The following is a 16,666-nucleotide window of genomic DNA, read 5'->3' as shown; positions in this document are numbered from 1 at the left end:
AAACGAAAAGGGCGGGGGAACCAAGGAGGGAGAGGACTAATAAAGGGGGAGAAGGGCAGACGCGAGAGGGAATGAGAGGAGGGAAATGTGAAAGGACACGGGGGAGTGAAGGGGGCAAAGAGAGGGGAGGTGGGGAAGAAAGAGGATGGAAGGGGGGGAGAGGGAGCCCGGGAAAAGGACAGAGGAAAGGAGGGGGAGTGAGTCGTGAACTAGCGAGGTTCCCACTTTTATATGCAAAGGACGGCTTCTGATTGGCTGGAATACGTCAGTGAAATGGCGCGTAGTGAAGTAGTGCCCTCTACTTCCATAGATGTCGTTGCTATCCCGCGTTGCTTGCAGCGCCATCCCTTGAATCAGGAGGTAAAGTGCGAGAAGTTTTTCTCTGCGATTTTTCTTTATCCAGTGCACTCTTCCAAGTGTTGCTAAGTGCATAGCCGTTGTCTCTATTAAAGTTATTATCGCTAAGTCTAATTTCGACTGCTTCCCGGATCACAGAGTCCCAGTAATTCGATGTGTGGGCTATTACTCAAGAAAGTTGGATTATTACTGGAGGACAGCACATACCGGATTCTCAGACGGGATCCCACATCGGCGCTCAGCAGGAAGACAAGGGAGCTACCAAAAAACTCTGGCCTCTCCGATAAACTGGTGAAGAACTTACGGCCGAGAGCACCTAGGCCACCAAGACTGTACGGTTTGCCAAAGGTTCATAAGGAGAACGTCCCGTTGAGACCGATTGTTAGCGCTATTGGCTCTCCTACGTACAAGCTTGCAAAGCACTTAACTAAATTGTTGTCGCCTATAGTTGGTCACTGCCCACATCATATTAAAAATTCAAAAATGTTTGTTGATATCATAAAACAGATGAAGATAGGCCCAAGTGACATCATGGTCAGCCTCGACGTGGTTTCTCTGTTCACCAAAGTACCTGTGGATGACACATTACAACTGTTGGCTGCTCATTTCTCCTCAGAAATTTTGAAGTTGTTCCGGCATACCTTGACGACCACTTATTTTTTATACAGTGGAAATTATTATGAAATGACGGATGGAACAGCCATGGGTTCGCCACTGTCACCAGCAATAGCGAATTTTTTCATGGAGGACTTTGAAGAACGAGCCCTGAGCAGTGCTCACTTCCGCCCATCATGCTTCTACAGATACGTCGACGATACTTTTTTAATCTGGCCACACGGCAGCGACATGCTGCAGCAGTTCGTCGAACATCTGAATGGCGTACATCCAAACATAAAATTTACATTGGAGGTAGAGAAGGAAGGGAAGTTACCTTTTTTACATGTGTTGGTAGAGCGAAAGCCGGGTGGACGACTGGGCCATTCTGTGTACAGGAAGCCAACCCATACAGACTTTGTAAGTAGGCTGTTTAGGTTTTTTTTGGTAACGCCACCTCTGTATGAAAATCACTGGCTGTGCTGTGTGCAGTCTGTGGCTGCTTTGCATTGTTGTAATACTCAACCATTGTAGTGTTAGGCAGCTGGCTGTGAACAGCGCGTAGCGTTGCGCAGTTGGAGGTGAGCCGCCAGCAGTGGTGGATGTGGGGAGAGAGATGGCGGAGTTTTGTAATTTGTCATGAACTGCTCTATATATATATATATATATATATATATATATATATATATATATATATATATATTATGATGATATCAAGGTAAATACATTGTTTGTTCTCTATTAACATCTTTCATTTGCTAACTATCCCTATCAGTAGTTAGTGCCTTCCATAGTTTGAATTTAGCTGGCAGTAGTGGCGATTGCCGTATTGCAGTAGGGGGAGTAACCAAGATTTTTGTGAGGTAAGTGATTTGTGAAAAGTACAGGTTAATGTTAGTCAGGGCCGTTCTCTTGTAGAGATTATTAAAAGTCAGATTGCGTTGCGCTAAAAATATTGTGCGTCAGTTTAAGCGCAGTCGTGTATAAATTTTTCAAAGGGGACGTTTCGACTTATATCTGCATAGCCATAGTTTCCATCATCCGTCTCAGAAGAGAGCTATGCTAAATACTTTAGTACACAGAGCCAGGACTATTTCTGACAAGGACCACCTCGGTCCCGAGATTAACCATTTGACGACTGTTTTCAAGAGGATTGGTTATTCTGCCGGTGAAATTAAATCAGTATTGTCCAAGAAAGTAAGACACGATGCCAGCCACATACAAGAAGAGGACCAACACGTAGCGCGGCTTCCTTTTTGCGGTGCTACGAGCAAGATAGCCAGAGTGCTGAAGAGGCAAGGAATAAAACCAGTTAAGGAAATGTTGAGACCAGTCAAAGATAGTCTCGGCTTATGAGTTCCGGGAATTTAACTATTCCTTGCGAATGCGGCAAGAATTACGTGGGCCAGTCTGTAAGAACCGTTTCCGACCGCTGCATCGAGCACCAACGCCACCTGAAATACAGGTATTTGGAAAAATCAGCGGTGGCTGAACATAGCCTGCTTGACAAGCATAAGATTTTATTTGAAGAAACCAGAGTAATAGCCCACGCATCGAATTACTGGGACTCTGTGATCCGGGAAGCAGTCGAAATTAGACTTAGCAATAATAACTTTAATAGAGACAACGGCTATGCACTTAGCAACACTTGGAAGAGTGCACTGGATAAAGAAAAATCGCAGAGAAAAACTTCTCGCACTTTACCTCCTGATTCAAGGGATGGCGCTGCAAGCAACGCGGGATAGCAACTACATCTATGGAAGTAGAGGGCACCACTTCACTACGCGCCATATCTCTGACGTATTCCAGCCAATCAGAAGCCGTCCTTTGCATATAAAAGTGGGAACCTCGCTAGTTCACGACAATCTCATTTAGCCCTGACGACGACCATGGAGGTATTGGTCGAAAGCTTGGAGTTTTATCCTGAATTGACGCGGCATGTACACCGAGAGATTTTTACTCAAGAAATGCAGATGATAAACAGGTATTCACTGGACAAATGTATTATACTAGAACTGACAGGTGATTACATTTTCACGCAATTTCGGTGCATAGATCCTCAGAAATCAGTACCCACAACAACCACCTCTGGCCGTAATAATTGCCTTGATACGTCTGGGCATTGAGTCAAACAGAGCTTGGATGGCGTGTACAGGTACAGCTGCCCATGCAGCTTCAAAACGATACCAAAGTTCATCAAGAGTAGTGACTGGCGTATTGTGACAAGCCACTTGCTCGGCCACCATTGACCAGACGTTTTCAATTGGTGAGAGATCTGGAGAATGTCCTGGCCAGGGCAGCAGTCGAACATTTTCTGTACCCAGAAAGGCCCGTACAGGACCTGCAACATGCGGTCTTGCATTATCCTGCTGAAATGTAGGATTTCGCTGGGATCGAATGAAGGGTAGAGCCACGGGTCGAAAACATCTGAAATGTAACGTCCACTGTTCAAAGTGCCGTCAGTGCGAACAAGAGGTGACCGAGACGTGTAACCAATGGCACCCCATACCATCATGCCGGGTGATACGCCAGTATGGCGATGACGAATACACGCTTCCTATGTGCGTTCACCGCGCTGGCGCCAAACACGAATGCGACCATCATGATGCTGTAAACAGAAGCTGGATTCATCCGAAAAAAGGACGTTTTGCCATTCGAGCAACCAGGTTTGTCGTTGAGTACACCATCGCAGCGCTCCTGTCTGTGATGCAGCGTCAAGGGTAACCGCAGCCATGGTCTCCGAGCTGATAGTCCATGCTGCTGCAAACGTCGTCTAACTGTTCGTGCTGATGGTTGTTGTCTTTGTCTTGCAAACGTCCCCATCTGTTGACTCAGGGATCGAGACGTTGCTGCACGATCCGTTACAGTCAAGCGGATAAGATGCCTGTCATCCTGACTGCTAGTGATACGAGGCCGTTGGGATCCAGCACGGCGTTCCGTATTACACTCCTGAACCCACCGATTCCATATTCTGCTAACAGTCATTGGATCTCGACCAACGCGAGCAGCAATGTCGCGATACGATAAACCGCAATCGCGATAGGCTACAATCAGACCTTTATCAAAGTCGGAAACGTGATGGTACGCATTTCTCCTCCTTACACGATGCATCACAACAACGTTTCACCAGGCAACGCCGATCAACTGCTGTTTGTGTATGAGAAATCGGTTGTAAACTTTCCTCATATCAGCACGTAGTAAGTGTCGCCACCGGCGCCAACCTTGTGTGAATGCTCTGAAAAGCTAATCATTTGCATATCACAACATCTTCTCCCTGTTGGTGAAATTTCGCGTCTGTAGCACGTCATCTTCGTGGTGTAGCAATTTTAATGACCAGAAGTGTATATCCACTGCAGTTTAATTACCCCCTAGAAAAATTAGTCAGAGAAAGGAGCACGACGATCTGTACTGTAGTCCGACTAGGAACAAGAAACAAAGGCATCAAACACAGTTGTCTACCCTTTGCCGATAATATGGTTGGTTGGTTGGTTGATCTTGGGGAGGCCACCACGTAGCGAGGTCAGCCGTGCCCTCTCGTAAGAACCATTCTGGCATTTGCCTGAAGCGATTTAGGGAAATCACTGAAAACCTGTCCGCCTCCGGTAGCTGAGTGGTCAGCGCGACAGACTGTCAATCCAAAGGGCCCGGGTTCGATTCCCGGCTGGGTGTTGTGTTGTCCTAATCATCATCATTTCATCCCCATCGACGCGCAAGTCGCCGAAGTGGCGTCAAATCGAAAGACTTGCACCAGGCGAACGGTCTACCCGACGGGAGGCCCTCGTCACACGTTAAAAAAAAAAAAAAAAAACTGAAAACCTAAACCAGGAGGGCCGAACGCGGGTTTTAACCGTCATCCTCCTGAATGCGGGTCCACTGTGGTAGCCACTGCGCCACCTCACTCGGTAATGATTGGTCCTACTGGCCTATACCTGGAAAGACAACAAAGAACAGCTCCTCGAACTACAAAAGGAAGCTTTAGAAATAGGTCTCAAAATCTCCTATGAAAATACCAATGTGTTGGCAAATTTAAGAAACCCATCAAAACATTATAAATTTTGGGGAACAAAAAACTGACATCGTGAAAGAATACAATTGTCTTGGAGAATGGATCAGTTGGAATGCTCTCTTGAGAAAGGCAATGAAATATAGAAGAGATAAAGTTACACTGGCCTTACAACTCACTAAAAACACGTACGATGGAAATTACCTGTCATGGAACCCAAAAATGAGATTTGGAAACGCAGTAATCAAACCGGAAGCCCTGTATTCAGCCGAAACATCGTCTATCACCAACCATGACCAAGTTGAAAGGCTGGAGATCAAAGACAGGAAAATGTCAAGAAAAATCCTTGGCCCAGATTCTTCAACAGCAAACTAATTAACATCAAAAATGAAACGCTTTACCAAACAACGGAGAAACATTCAAACGCCACGAGGAAAAGAAGAATGAACGCAAACAGGGTAGCTAAACAAATTTGACTACTTCCGCAAAAAAAATTGGCGTAAGTAAACGGAGAAAGACTAAAGAGAACTCCAGATCACGGGAAACATGTTCATGGATAAAACTGAAGAAAATAAAAAAGCCAGGTCAAAATGAAAGCCTAACGAACAATCCAAATCTCTGAACAAGGAAGGAAAGCAAGATCAGAGAGACTGAAACAATACTAGGCTAACAGAAAGGCACAGAACATTAAAAACTGAGTGATTTAACGTACCCCAAAGTAGGGTGAAACGAAAGAGGAAGAGGAAGAAGAACAAAAGAAAAACTCTGTTACAATTAATAATGCTTCCAGTAGTCACCCGCAGCTTCGATAATTGCTTGGCATCTTCGTGGAATGCTTGACTCGATGTTTTCCGCGTATTCACGTGGAAGAGACCTTCAAATGCGTCGAATCTGCGTTGACAGCTATTTCAAAGTAAAGATCGTTTTTCCTTACAACTTCTTTTTGACGCAAGACCAAATGTTTGCAATAGAATTACCATCAGGCGTCTGTGAGGCCCAATCCAGTACTCCTTTTTGCCATTCGCTGCAAAGCCTGCTGCTCTGCTTCAGATCATTGTCCTCCTGCAGTATCCAGTCTTGATCTTTCTGGATGAACCAACGTTTGGCAGTCGGCATCAAACATCCTTCATATGGTTCAAATGGGACTAAGCACTATGGGACCTAACATGTGAGCTCATCAGTCCCCTAGACTTCGAACTACTTAATCCTAACTAACCTAAGGACATCACACATATCCATGCCCCAGGCAGGATTCGAACCTGCGACCATAGCAGCAGCGCGTCTAGAACCGCTCGGCCACAGCGGCCGGCAACTGAATCACCCTGTATACAGGTGCTCAGAAGCAGTCTGGAAAAATGCTAAGTGTGGTGCACGGAAGGTTATGCTGAGATATAACTGTTAAAAAAAATCGATACCGTGCACCGTTTCCGAGTTAATTAGCACTGAGGTTAGACAACGAGGCCTTTGCGCCCGCAAATTCAAACTGCCCGCCGAAGACGTCGTCGCCAAATATATACTTCGTTTGGTTTACTAAAACACCACAAAGGAGCGATACAAAACTGGTAATGGGACGGTAGCCATGATCGCACCTGAGTCAAAGGTCGGGCAGTCCCGTGCATTATGAGAAAAACTGACACGAATTGTATCTGACGGGTCACTTAAATTTATCCACGCAACGGCCTAATTCACTAACTTCAATCCTAATTAACTCGGAATCTGCGCAATTTATAGATTTTTTTTTATTTTTTACTCACTTTCTGAACAATTATTTCTCAGCACCAACTACCGCTAAATAACTTTACAAGGCGCTTCAGTCTGGAACCGCGTGACCGCTACGGTCGCAGGTTCGAATCCTGCCTCGGGCATGGATGTGTGTGATGTCCTTAGGTTAGTTAGGTTTAATTCGTTCTAAGTTCTAGGCGACTGATGACCTCAGCAGTTGAGTCGCATAGTGCTCAGAGCCATAACTTTACAAGCTTTTCAGCCTATCTCTGACCATCCTAAATACTGGGTGTCCGTCATAAGAACTGTCAAGCGCATTTTGTCTGGTGTTTCGGCCAATATTTTCAATTTCGTTTTTTCTATGTTTAGCTGGAGTCAATCCAAACTAATACTGCTCGTCTTCTTTCATGCGACGCTCGGTAACTACGGAAAGCGTCGGTTTATTTTCCGTTACATACAAAACGATTTTTAAAGCGGAAATTTACATGGCCATTCGATAGAGTGGCTCCATATTCGGTTTAGCGACATGTATTAACTGGAACAGTGAAACAAAAAACAAAAAAATAACCAATCCATCAGCAGCCGCGTCTGAGCACGGCTGCTACATGGCAGAAGCCAATAGGATAAGCCAGGGCAGTGCTGCCGCACCTGCAGTAGTGGTTTTCTTCCAATGCTGCTGTCCCATTTAATACGTCTAGACAAAACGAATATTGCTCCGGACTAGTTTGGGTCCGCTCTATTGAATGGCCACATAAAATTCCACTTATCATTTGTTCGGAATGGAAAACGAACCGACGCTTTTCGTCGACAGTGGTCGCTGAATGAAAGGCGTGATGAGCAGCGTTTCTTTGGGCAATTTGCAGGTAAACATCGCAAAAACCAAATTGGAAGTATCTGGCTAAGCACCACAGAAAATGCGCTTGACGACTATTGGTAGGGACAGCCCGTATATACTTGTGTCTGTTTTTTCTTTCTTTCTTTTCCTTGTATTGCACGGAGAATAGAGAAATTAGCCGCCGAGATCGTAGAAAGCAACGTGTACGGTATCAGTCCACGGACGACCGCAGTGGCACGTAATACGCCCTTCAGACCGTGATGTACAAACACGTGTTGCTTGTTCGGTACGACGGAGTAAAGGGAGCAAAACAGCAACCGCACAGCGTCCATTGTGTACTGAAACAAACCTTCACTGTGAAATTAAATTGTGCATCGGTCTGTGAATTGAATAATGGAATCTCACAGAGTTACTGCAAATCTAATCGGAGGGCGAGGCAACTTTATGTGGATTACATCGACTCTGATTGCTTCCCGTGTCTGTGGAAGTACTGTGGCAGAAAAACTCGCCTTGATTGCTGCCATGATTGAGCGGGGTTCCTAGTGAACTGAAAACTTCATCGTACCTGTTCCGACAGAAAACCATGGAAATCAATCCGCGACATCATCGGGGGATGCTGTTCAGCCATGCAAGAATCGCACCAAACATTTGATTTGATTCCACTCACCCTCACAATTTCCTTATATTCTTTTTATAATTTACTTCTTGCTTTAAAATTGAACTGAATGGAAATTTATGCCAATTTTGGCCCGCACAATGGAAGGGAAGAAGGAGCACAGCATGATGCGGTGGAGCGGAACTGATAGCCGGAAAACGTAAACGCTCCCACAAAGTTCAGTTTATTCTGTGCGTTTGCCGCCTCAGCGAGTTTGCGAACCGCGCAGATTTTTCCGTTAGCCAGCACAGACCTGGAACACCAATAAACCAGCGAGTCTCGTTTCAACCAGCAGTCTCTGTCACTGATCGTAACAGCTAACTGATCAGTTACGACAACAATAGTACTCTCAGTGTATCATGAGAACATATTATCAATGACAGATTCAGAGTAATGTAATCATTACTTTTTACAAGATTACGCTTTTCCAGAAGGTACGACAATACATCTCCGGCTATTCAGCATCCCATTCGAGACGATTCTTTGGGTCACTAACAGAAGCCGGCCGTTTTGACCGAGCGGTTCTAGGCCCTTCAGTCCGGAACCGCGCTGCTGCTACGGTCGCAGGTTCGAATCCTGCCTCGGACATGGATGTGTGTGATGTCCTTAGGTTAGTTAGGTTTAAGTAGTTCTAAGTCTAGGGGAGTGATGACCTCAGATGTTAAGTCCCATAGTGCTCAGAGCCATTTGACTGACAGAAGGGCGCTATCCTCAGACCATTCGTTGTGTGTATCCTCCGTCCATTGGCTGTTCCTCTCACAAGGGTTGACTTGCTATGAGATTAAAGCGACACACTAACTCGAGTAGCACTGCTTCGCACTACGTGCACAGAAATCCAGTTTAGTACGTCTGGTCTTCACTCGTAACATGTGTAATAGACCTAGTCCGGCGGTACCTCCAGACATTTCTACATGGATGGCAGCTGTTCGTCTTGAGAAGTAGCACAAAGTGGTTCAGTAAACCGTCTGCACTACCTGATACAGGATACATCGACAGAATTTCTATTTGGTGAGATGAATGGCAGCTTACTCCAAACGTAGAAAAATGTAAGGTAATGCCGATGTTTAGGAAAAACAATCCTGTAATGTTAGAAAACAGTATTAGTAATACGCTTTTGGACACAGTGGTGCCAATTAAATATCTAGGTGTAACGCTGCAAAGGGTCTTGAAATGGCACGAGTACGAATGGATGAATTCGGTTTACTTGGAGAATTTTAGGACAGAATAGCTCACCTACAAAGTAAATCGCGTGCTCTACAATTTGTGCGACGCATTCTGGAGTACTGCTTGAATGTTTGGGATCCTCACCTGGTGGGATTAAATAATTCAGACTCATGCTGCTGTATCTGTTATTGGTAGGTTCGTTGGACACGTGAGTGTTCCAAAGATGCTTCGTGAACTCAAACGATAATACCGGGAGTGGAAGACGACGTTCTTTTAGCGAAATACTATTGAGAAAATTATCACAACAGGTATTTGTAACTACCTACAGAAATATTCTGCTGCAGCCAATGTACATTTCGCGTTACGGACCGCGAGGAGAAGAGAAGAAAAATAAGGTCTCGGGCGGAGATATGTAGACCGACTTTTCTCCCGCGCTCCATTTGCTAGTGGAATAGGGAGGAAAATGACTGGTAGTCATACGTTGGTTAGTGAGTATAGATTTACACGTAACCGCATCGAAACTGTTCCACACCGCTCTGACCACATGGGTATTTTACTTGTTTACCACATATTTCATTAGTACAAGGATTGTCTTCAGTAATACAGACAAGAATCTCTAAGCAGTTGTATTGGTGTCTACTAGCCCATTACACTACCAGAATGAAATACGCTCCTATCACAGGACACAAAAGGTGACCATGTCCTGGACAGAGTAAAGGATTTAAAAGAAGGAAACTAGCTTTTCGACTTAAGCGGTGACTTCAAAGACATTCAAATCAAAATATAATTACATATTGGCGTTTTCTTACTTGTTAATGTTGGTATCAGTGTCAAGTAAAGTAACATGATGCATGATGTCTTCTCCCCAGCAATCAATCCAACCCAATCCAGCTGCAAACCCGAGAGTCTTTCACAAATTCGGAGACGAATTTGTTGCCCCCTTAAGATTGCACTGGCATCATAAAACAATGTGTTGAAACCTAGCCTGTTGATTTTCGTGAGCCGGCCGGGGTGGCCGAGCGGTTCTAGGCGCTACAGTCTGGAACCGCGCGACCGCTACGGTCGCAGGTTCGAATCCTGCCTCGGGCATGGATATGTGTGATGTCGTTAGGCTAGTTAGGTTTAAGTAGTTCTCAGTTCTACGGGACTGATGACCTCAGAAGACCCATAGTGCTCAGAGCCATTTGAACCATTTTGGTTTTCGTGATGGGTGGCGGAAATCATCACATTTAACGTTTTCGTTTGTTTATAACCTTTTGGCCCTGACCTGATTGGTCAATGATTCTCTGAATGTTTGCTACCCACCCTCGCGCAACTAGTAACTGCGATATTGTGTCAGACGCGATACGGTAATCATTCACAAAAATAGCACCAGCGACCTAAAATCACATTTCATTTCAACGGCTAGTTTACATTGGACGTATTGTACTTCGTTTTAGTTTGAAATGTGTTCGTTCGCCTCGTTAATTTGTGACAAATTTTGAATTTGTATTCCCGGCGTTTTGTCACTAGTACACCTTCATTGAAACCTCCACTGCTCATCCGTTATTAGCACTAGGCACTATTCGTCAATTAATACCTTTACTGGTGCCGTAGCCGACAATCAACGATGCATTTTGCGTTTGGCTAAAAGCCAATGGTCGAAGGTTTTAGACACCACCATAAGGCTAGCCGAAGTTCGTTGCCGCTCGATTGTATAATGAATCTGAATTCTTAACACTGCTTTACTCGTCACTTGTCACGTGCCGTCTTGAATTTGGAACCTGCTGTAGATGATCAATTTCATCCTCCTTAGTGCTAAATGATAGAATGCGTTACAGAGGCTTAGGCACTTACCTGCACGTGCTCGAGGTAGTTGACGCCGGCGCATTCCTTCACATACAGCTCCAGGGTGACTTGGCTCTTGGCGGGGATCAGTCTGTAACACACAAACGCGTTGCATAAGGTGCCTTGAGTCAGTTTGCAATTATGAGATACGATGGATCCTGAAATACTGTTTTTCGATATCTTAGACACAGAAGAACATGTGCGAACGGTGCTAAGGTTTCAGTTCGGTCGTTGTGAGAGCTAATACGTTGACCCGTAAGTGAACAAATTCTTTCGTCCTAACCTTCCACTGCTGATGGGAGATAATGACAGACCACAAACCTTTCTGAACACCATAAACTCGTACTCTAATTTTAAATATTAATATATTCATTCCTCGTAACAGCCATCTAATCTCACAGAACGTAGGTCACGTAGATAACAGTTGTTCGTAGTTAGTCTAGTTAAGCAAATACTGGTATCAAGACATAACTAACGGACAAATAGCACCTGTCCGGTACAAGAAGGATGGCTGTCGAGTTTACAGTATTCATTCACACCACTTCCAAGCAGAACCAGACCACATCATGTTAATAACACTTATTTGTGCATACAGCCTGTTTTCTGACCCAATCTTTTCTCTGTGAATGCATACATCAGCTCATTTCGCATCCCTGGTGGTACTGCTGTGTCAATCAGTGGAACACAGTGATTGACTGATTGAATGAAATGAGTGACTGGCGCAGAGTTCTGCAAAGTTGTTGACGGAATGCTATCAAAGGAACTGGAATATTTCCGTTTTATGAATATCAAAAAAGTATATTTTCTCTGCAGTTATGCCAAACATCTTTTGCAGATTCAGACGATGGATGTGCTGTGAGAAGGTATAGACAGAAATTTGGTCTGGTGAGAACTGTAATGTTCAGACATAAGTGTCAGAGACAAACAAGATCGAATGTAAGAATTAAGCAGGCGGCAGAGTGAGCAGTCGACACGACAGTATGTCTGCCACCACTTAGCCCCCACTACTGGACGCAAGATGACGTAATCTGACTGAAAAGACAAAGTATCAAATGTAGTCCTTAGAAGCACTTCATCAATGTTATGTGCGAAATTCACATCTGCATGAAGTCTTGTTCCTAACCTATTCCAGTATTCCAAACCAAAGATAACACCTCACACTACCCACTTTCCTATTTGTTGGTCAGTTACTGATTTCACAACTAATTTCTGACAGCCATGGACGAGGGTGTCTTTTGTGTATAATTTACAACAGGCTGTGATAAGTGGAACCGCAGAATCCTTAACGATTTCTGTTGGGAAAAATAATGGGAAACAGTGCACAGTCTGATATCGGCAGTTCTATGTCAACCTTAGCCTGCCCACTTCCTAAAGAAACTTCAGTGATAAAGACAGTTTTCACAAAATAAGATATTCAGACATATCGGGTAATCAAGGGGAAGAAGTGTTTTTTTTTTAGTAAATACGAAACACAGCAACACAGCAAAAGAGTGAGCGGGAAAGCACACGTATAAGACATCCTTTTTTGTCAACAGAATACAGCTGAAGAGGCTTTTTTTCTTTTTTCAATGTGCAGTGTTGATGGGTGATCCTGTACATTGCCGTTCTTTAACCAGTTACTGCCTGCCATGAGTCATTCTACTCAGATTTTATTAAGCAATGAAATTCTGAATGAGCGCTATCAAGTTTATACGGCATGGCCATTGCGGATTTATTGCGTAGTTAGGGTTGCTAGGCAACCCCACTCGTTGAAGTCCCTGGTATTAGATACAACGACGACGGCGATACACAGAGAGAGGACGGGGGGGACGAACAAGAGAGCAAGAGAGAGAGAGGGGGGGGGGGGGGGGGGGGAGAGAGAGAGAGAGAGAGAGAGAGAGAGACGGCTGCAATGACCTAGATAAAAAATTACTACATTATGGATAGTCATGTCTCTCTCGCGTGGAATTTAGGAGAGAGACACCTGTTTTTAATAGGATATCATGAACCCGAAGTGTTAGCTTTCCATCTGCGTTTTTAAAGCAGCACAGAAACAGTTACCATTAGAAAAGGAAGTACAAGCGCAATTAGAACGGCAGCTGTTAGGATGCAAGTAAATAATAAGTAAAGCAAACACACAGTGGGTGCCTAGTCCAGTGACTAAAGAGATATATTTGCAGAAATACGAAGAAAGCCCGAATCATCTAGAAGTAGATGGTGCTACTAATGAAATATGAATTATTGTCCAACTAAGAAGCCCAACAAATCAACGAATATAAAAGAGTAGGCAATGAATTTCTCTACCCAAGGAGTAGGTTTAGAGCTTTGGTGCTGGAAAGAGGAACCATTTCTTCTACCAGAAAGGTTAAGTATAGCGCTCTAATTCTTTTACTGTCAGCTTGATCTGAGTAATAGAAGTACAATATTAGCGTACTGCTTTAAATTTACTAATACAGATTCCCAGTGATCATATTCCAAAACATTCGCAGTGCTTAATGATTCAAGTGTTCCAGTCAATAAACTTTAGATATCTTTCTAACTTCCTGCACTCTTGTACATGTTTCACTCCAGATCGAGTTATGAGAGACGCAGTTTGGATAAAAGGAAGCTATTCAAAATACTGCATTCCATTAGGCATTTGACGGAAACGTATGAAAGGTCTTTTACTATTGTTACTGACGTCCATGCAGCTATGTAGGATATGAAGAGAGAGAAAATGTGAAAAAGTTACCGAACAATTGAAAGAAGTTTTGTTAATCCTGAAAAACAGATCTTAGTGCCTCGTCTTTTATATCCTCTCCCTTTCATGTTTCTGCCACATAGCTCACCCAAGTCATACGCATAAATCTACAGTATATGTCTAATCGACACCTCGCAGTGATATATCCCAACTGTTATTATCGGTAGATGTGTGTACCGTGAAACCAGGAGTCCGACAGACTATGGAGTCAAACCATAACCGCATTGTAAAGGAGTAAGCCGAACATCGTTCACAGAAGACAGCGACATTTCCTACGACGCAACAATGGCGGCAGAAATCGCCAATTCACTTGTACTTGCACAGTACCATACATAATCTTGAAATTTTTGTACCTGGCTTCCCAGGTACATTCAGTATTCATCCTCATATATTTTAATCTATATATTGTTTAGAACCCCTCGTGAACCAGACAGGAGATGAGACCAACATCGAGTCGTACATTCGAGTGTTAACGATATACTTTCGCCTCGCATATCACGCCTGGCTAGTACGAACAAACAGCAATCACTATGATCCAAACATTACTGTTGTCGTCCATTTTTTCCCGACCATCGGACACTATCCAGTTTGGAGAACGACTGCAGAAGCCTGTCATGCTAACTGTACCTGTCCTACTGTCAACTACTGCGTGGTTTAGTGATGATGTGGATCGCGATGTCACTTAGCGCTTTCTGCACATAAAAGTTTTCTTGCGTATGGATGTTGAAAACGACGTTGTGTCAGTATACCGGGGGACCATCTTCAGCCAATGCTGCCATGTTCCATGGACAGCGGCCTATATACGATAACCCTCCCGTTCACACGTTCATTGTGTGAAATGATGTAATAAACACACATGACGAAGTGTAACGTCGTGTACCGACTCTGAATACAATGGAACCACTGTCACGTATTTCGGAGGTCAAGCATCGTAATAGACGTCCCTCTCCAAGTACTTTCCCTCAATCAGACAACTTTTGCAGGACGAGAGAGTACGTAATCCATCTACAGTTGAGTATGACTTGTCACTGTCTATACCTCAAGTTGTAAATAAAGCAAAAGTAAGGCCCAAAGGCTACTTATGAAAATTTTTTGTCACGTTTCACAAGTGTTAATATTATTTTGTCCAGCAACATTAGTGCAATGATGAAATGAATTTAGGAGGAAAGTATATATCTTGCAGTTCTCTCTCTCTCTCTCTCTCTCTCTCTCTCTCTCTCTCTCTCTCTCTCTCTCCTTTTTTATTTTACTACTTGAATTGTGATCTTGTGGCTTGGTTTGGATTTCAAAGAGAGGTGGTTCGCCGTTTCATTTCTTATAACTTATAGATTTCCCAGGCAATGAAAGGGAAAAACTCACTCCTCTTTCAGAGCCGTTGTTACAAACGCAGCATCACTGGGGAGAGTTGAGGGTCTGGAAGAAAGACGGGAAGCAATCGAAAGAAGTGGGTTACGGCAACGGTATCTTCGTTCGTCATCCTTTTGCATCCCTTATTCTGAAAGGCAAATCATACGGACTGCGAGTCTTTATAGTTACTGTTCCAGTTTCTGTTGGTCTAGTTCCCTCCAGGAGCACGAAGCGGCACAATGTTGATGACTCTACTAGGGATTATAAAAGACTTCATGGCCATTCATACGCCCAACGAAGCATCGTGAGATACTCCTTTTACAGTTGACACTGCAATGTCCATAGAGAATAAGCCACAAATAATAATAATAATAATAATAATAATAAAAAGTTGACATCATACCAATTATACTATCAACTACAGGAGTCATACCACACAATATCCACTAGTACATCAATGCAATAGAGCTACATCCAAACGTATATATACAACTACAGAAATCCGTAATTATTGATACATGTTCAATTACCCGAAAGTTCCTAAATGCAATATAACACATACCGTACAGTTAATAGGAAGTGACGCTTGATCAAGGTCCGCGTCACTTTCCATTCTCAACCAGACTTAACGTCTGAGAAAGTAAAGAAATAATAATAATAATAATAATAATGACAATATCACGTGACTGTATACTTGCGGAGTTCCCCCAAAAGCGCTACAGCTATGTAAGTATAACATGCAAGGATATACATAAATATTGGACATCAATATTTACAGTCACAAATTATACAGATGGAAAAGAAAATATTTCAAAGTGATTGCTTGCATCCAGATTTATCTGCATTAGTCAGATTTGTCTCCCCAGACAAATAAACAGGCTCTCTTTGGGCTACAAACTCCATTACAGCCGGATATTAAGTAGTTGTCTTTTTTACACTGGTAGCTTGAAACTTTTCGTAAGAAGTGGCAAAGCCCTAAATTAAATACTAAATACTGTAGACTAAGTATAGAGGAAAGTAATGAAATTTCGGAAAAGCAAATAATGAAAAAATGTTCTTTAAGAATGTCTCATGGGGTAAAAACTGGTATTAAGAACCAAAGTGAATTCATAAAACAAAATAGTGGCTATAAAATGACTGGCAGGCAATTGATTTGATTCCGCTATTTACATTGTTCGAACCTGAGATACAGGTCAGAGAACAACGACTCGTCGTGTCGGAAATGTTGGCACTGTTGCTCATAGTGATTGCAGGGTATTTCTATATCTGTGAATGTGCTCTGCAGCTGAAGACAGACAAATTGTTTTTCGGTTTATTATGTTATATGCGAGGAACACTGCACCAACTGGTTGACCCAGGCACGCCTCACAACTTGAGCATCCAGAGGCTTATTCCCGACATCGCAACTCCAGGCGGATTATTTAACAACACTGCGAGCCCAGC

The 16,666-nt window shown here is 43.5% G+C and overlaps 1 protein-coding gene across 1 annotated transcript in view; it reads right to left on the bottom strand.

Annotated features, from left to right (window-relative positions):
* Positions 1-16,666, bottom strand: part of LOC126199436 (furin-like protease 1) — a 286,856-nt gene that overhangs the window by 43,452 nt on the left and 226,738 nt on the right. The window contains exon 9 of the mRNA XM_049936353.1: positions 11,167-11,248. Coding sequence (XP_049792310.1) covers positions 11,167-11,248 — 82 coding nt within the window. The remainder of the gene's footprint in view (positions 1-11,166; positions 11,249-16,666) is intronic.

Source organism: Schistocerca nitens, chromosome 8, assembly GCF_023898315.1.
Source record: "Schistocerca nitens isolate TAMUIC-IGC-003100 chromosome 8, iqSchNite1.1, whole genome shotgun sequence".
NCBI lineage: Eukaryota > Metazoa > Arthropoda > Insecta > Orthoptera > Acrididae > Schistocerca > Schistocerca nitens.
The sequence above is the reverse complement of the archived record's forward strand: the minus strand, read 5'-3'. Positions and strand labels throughout refer to the sequence as shown.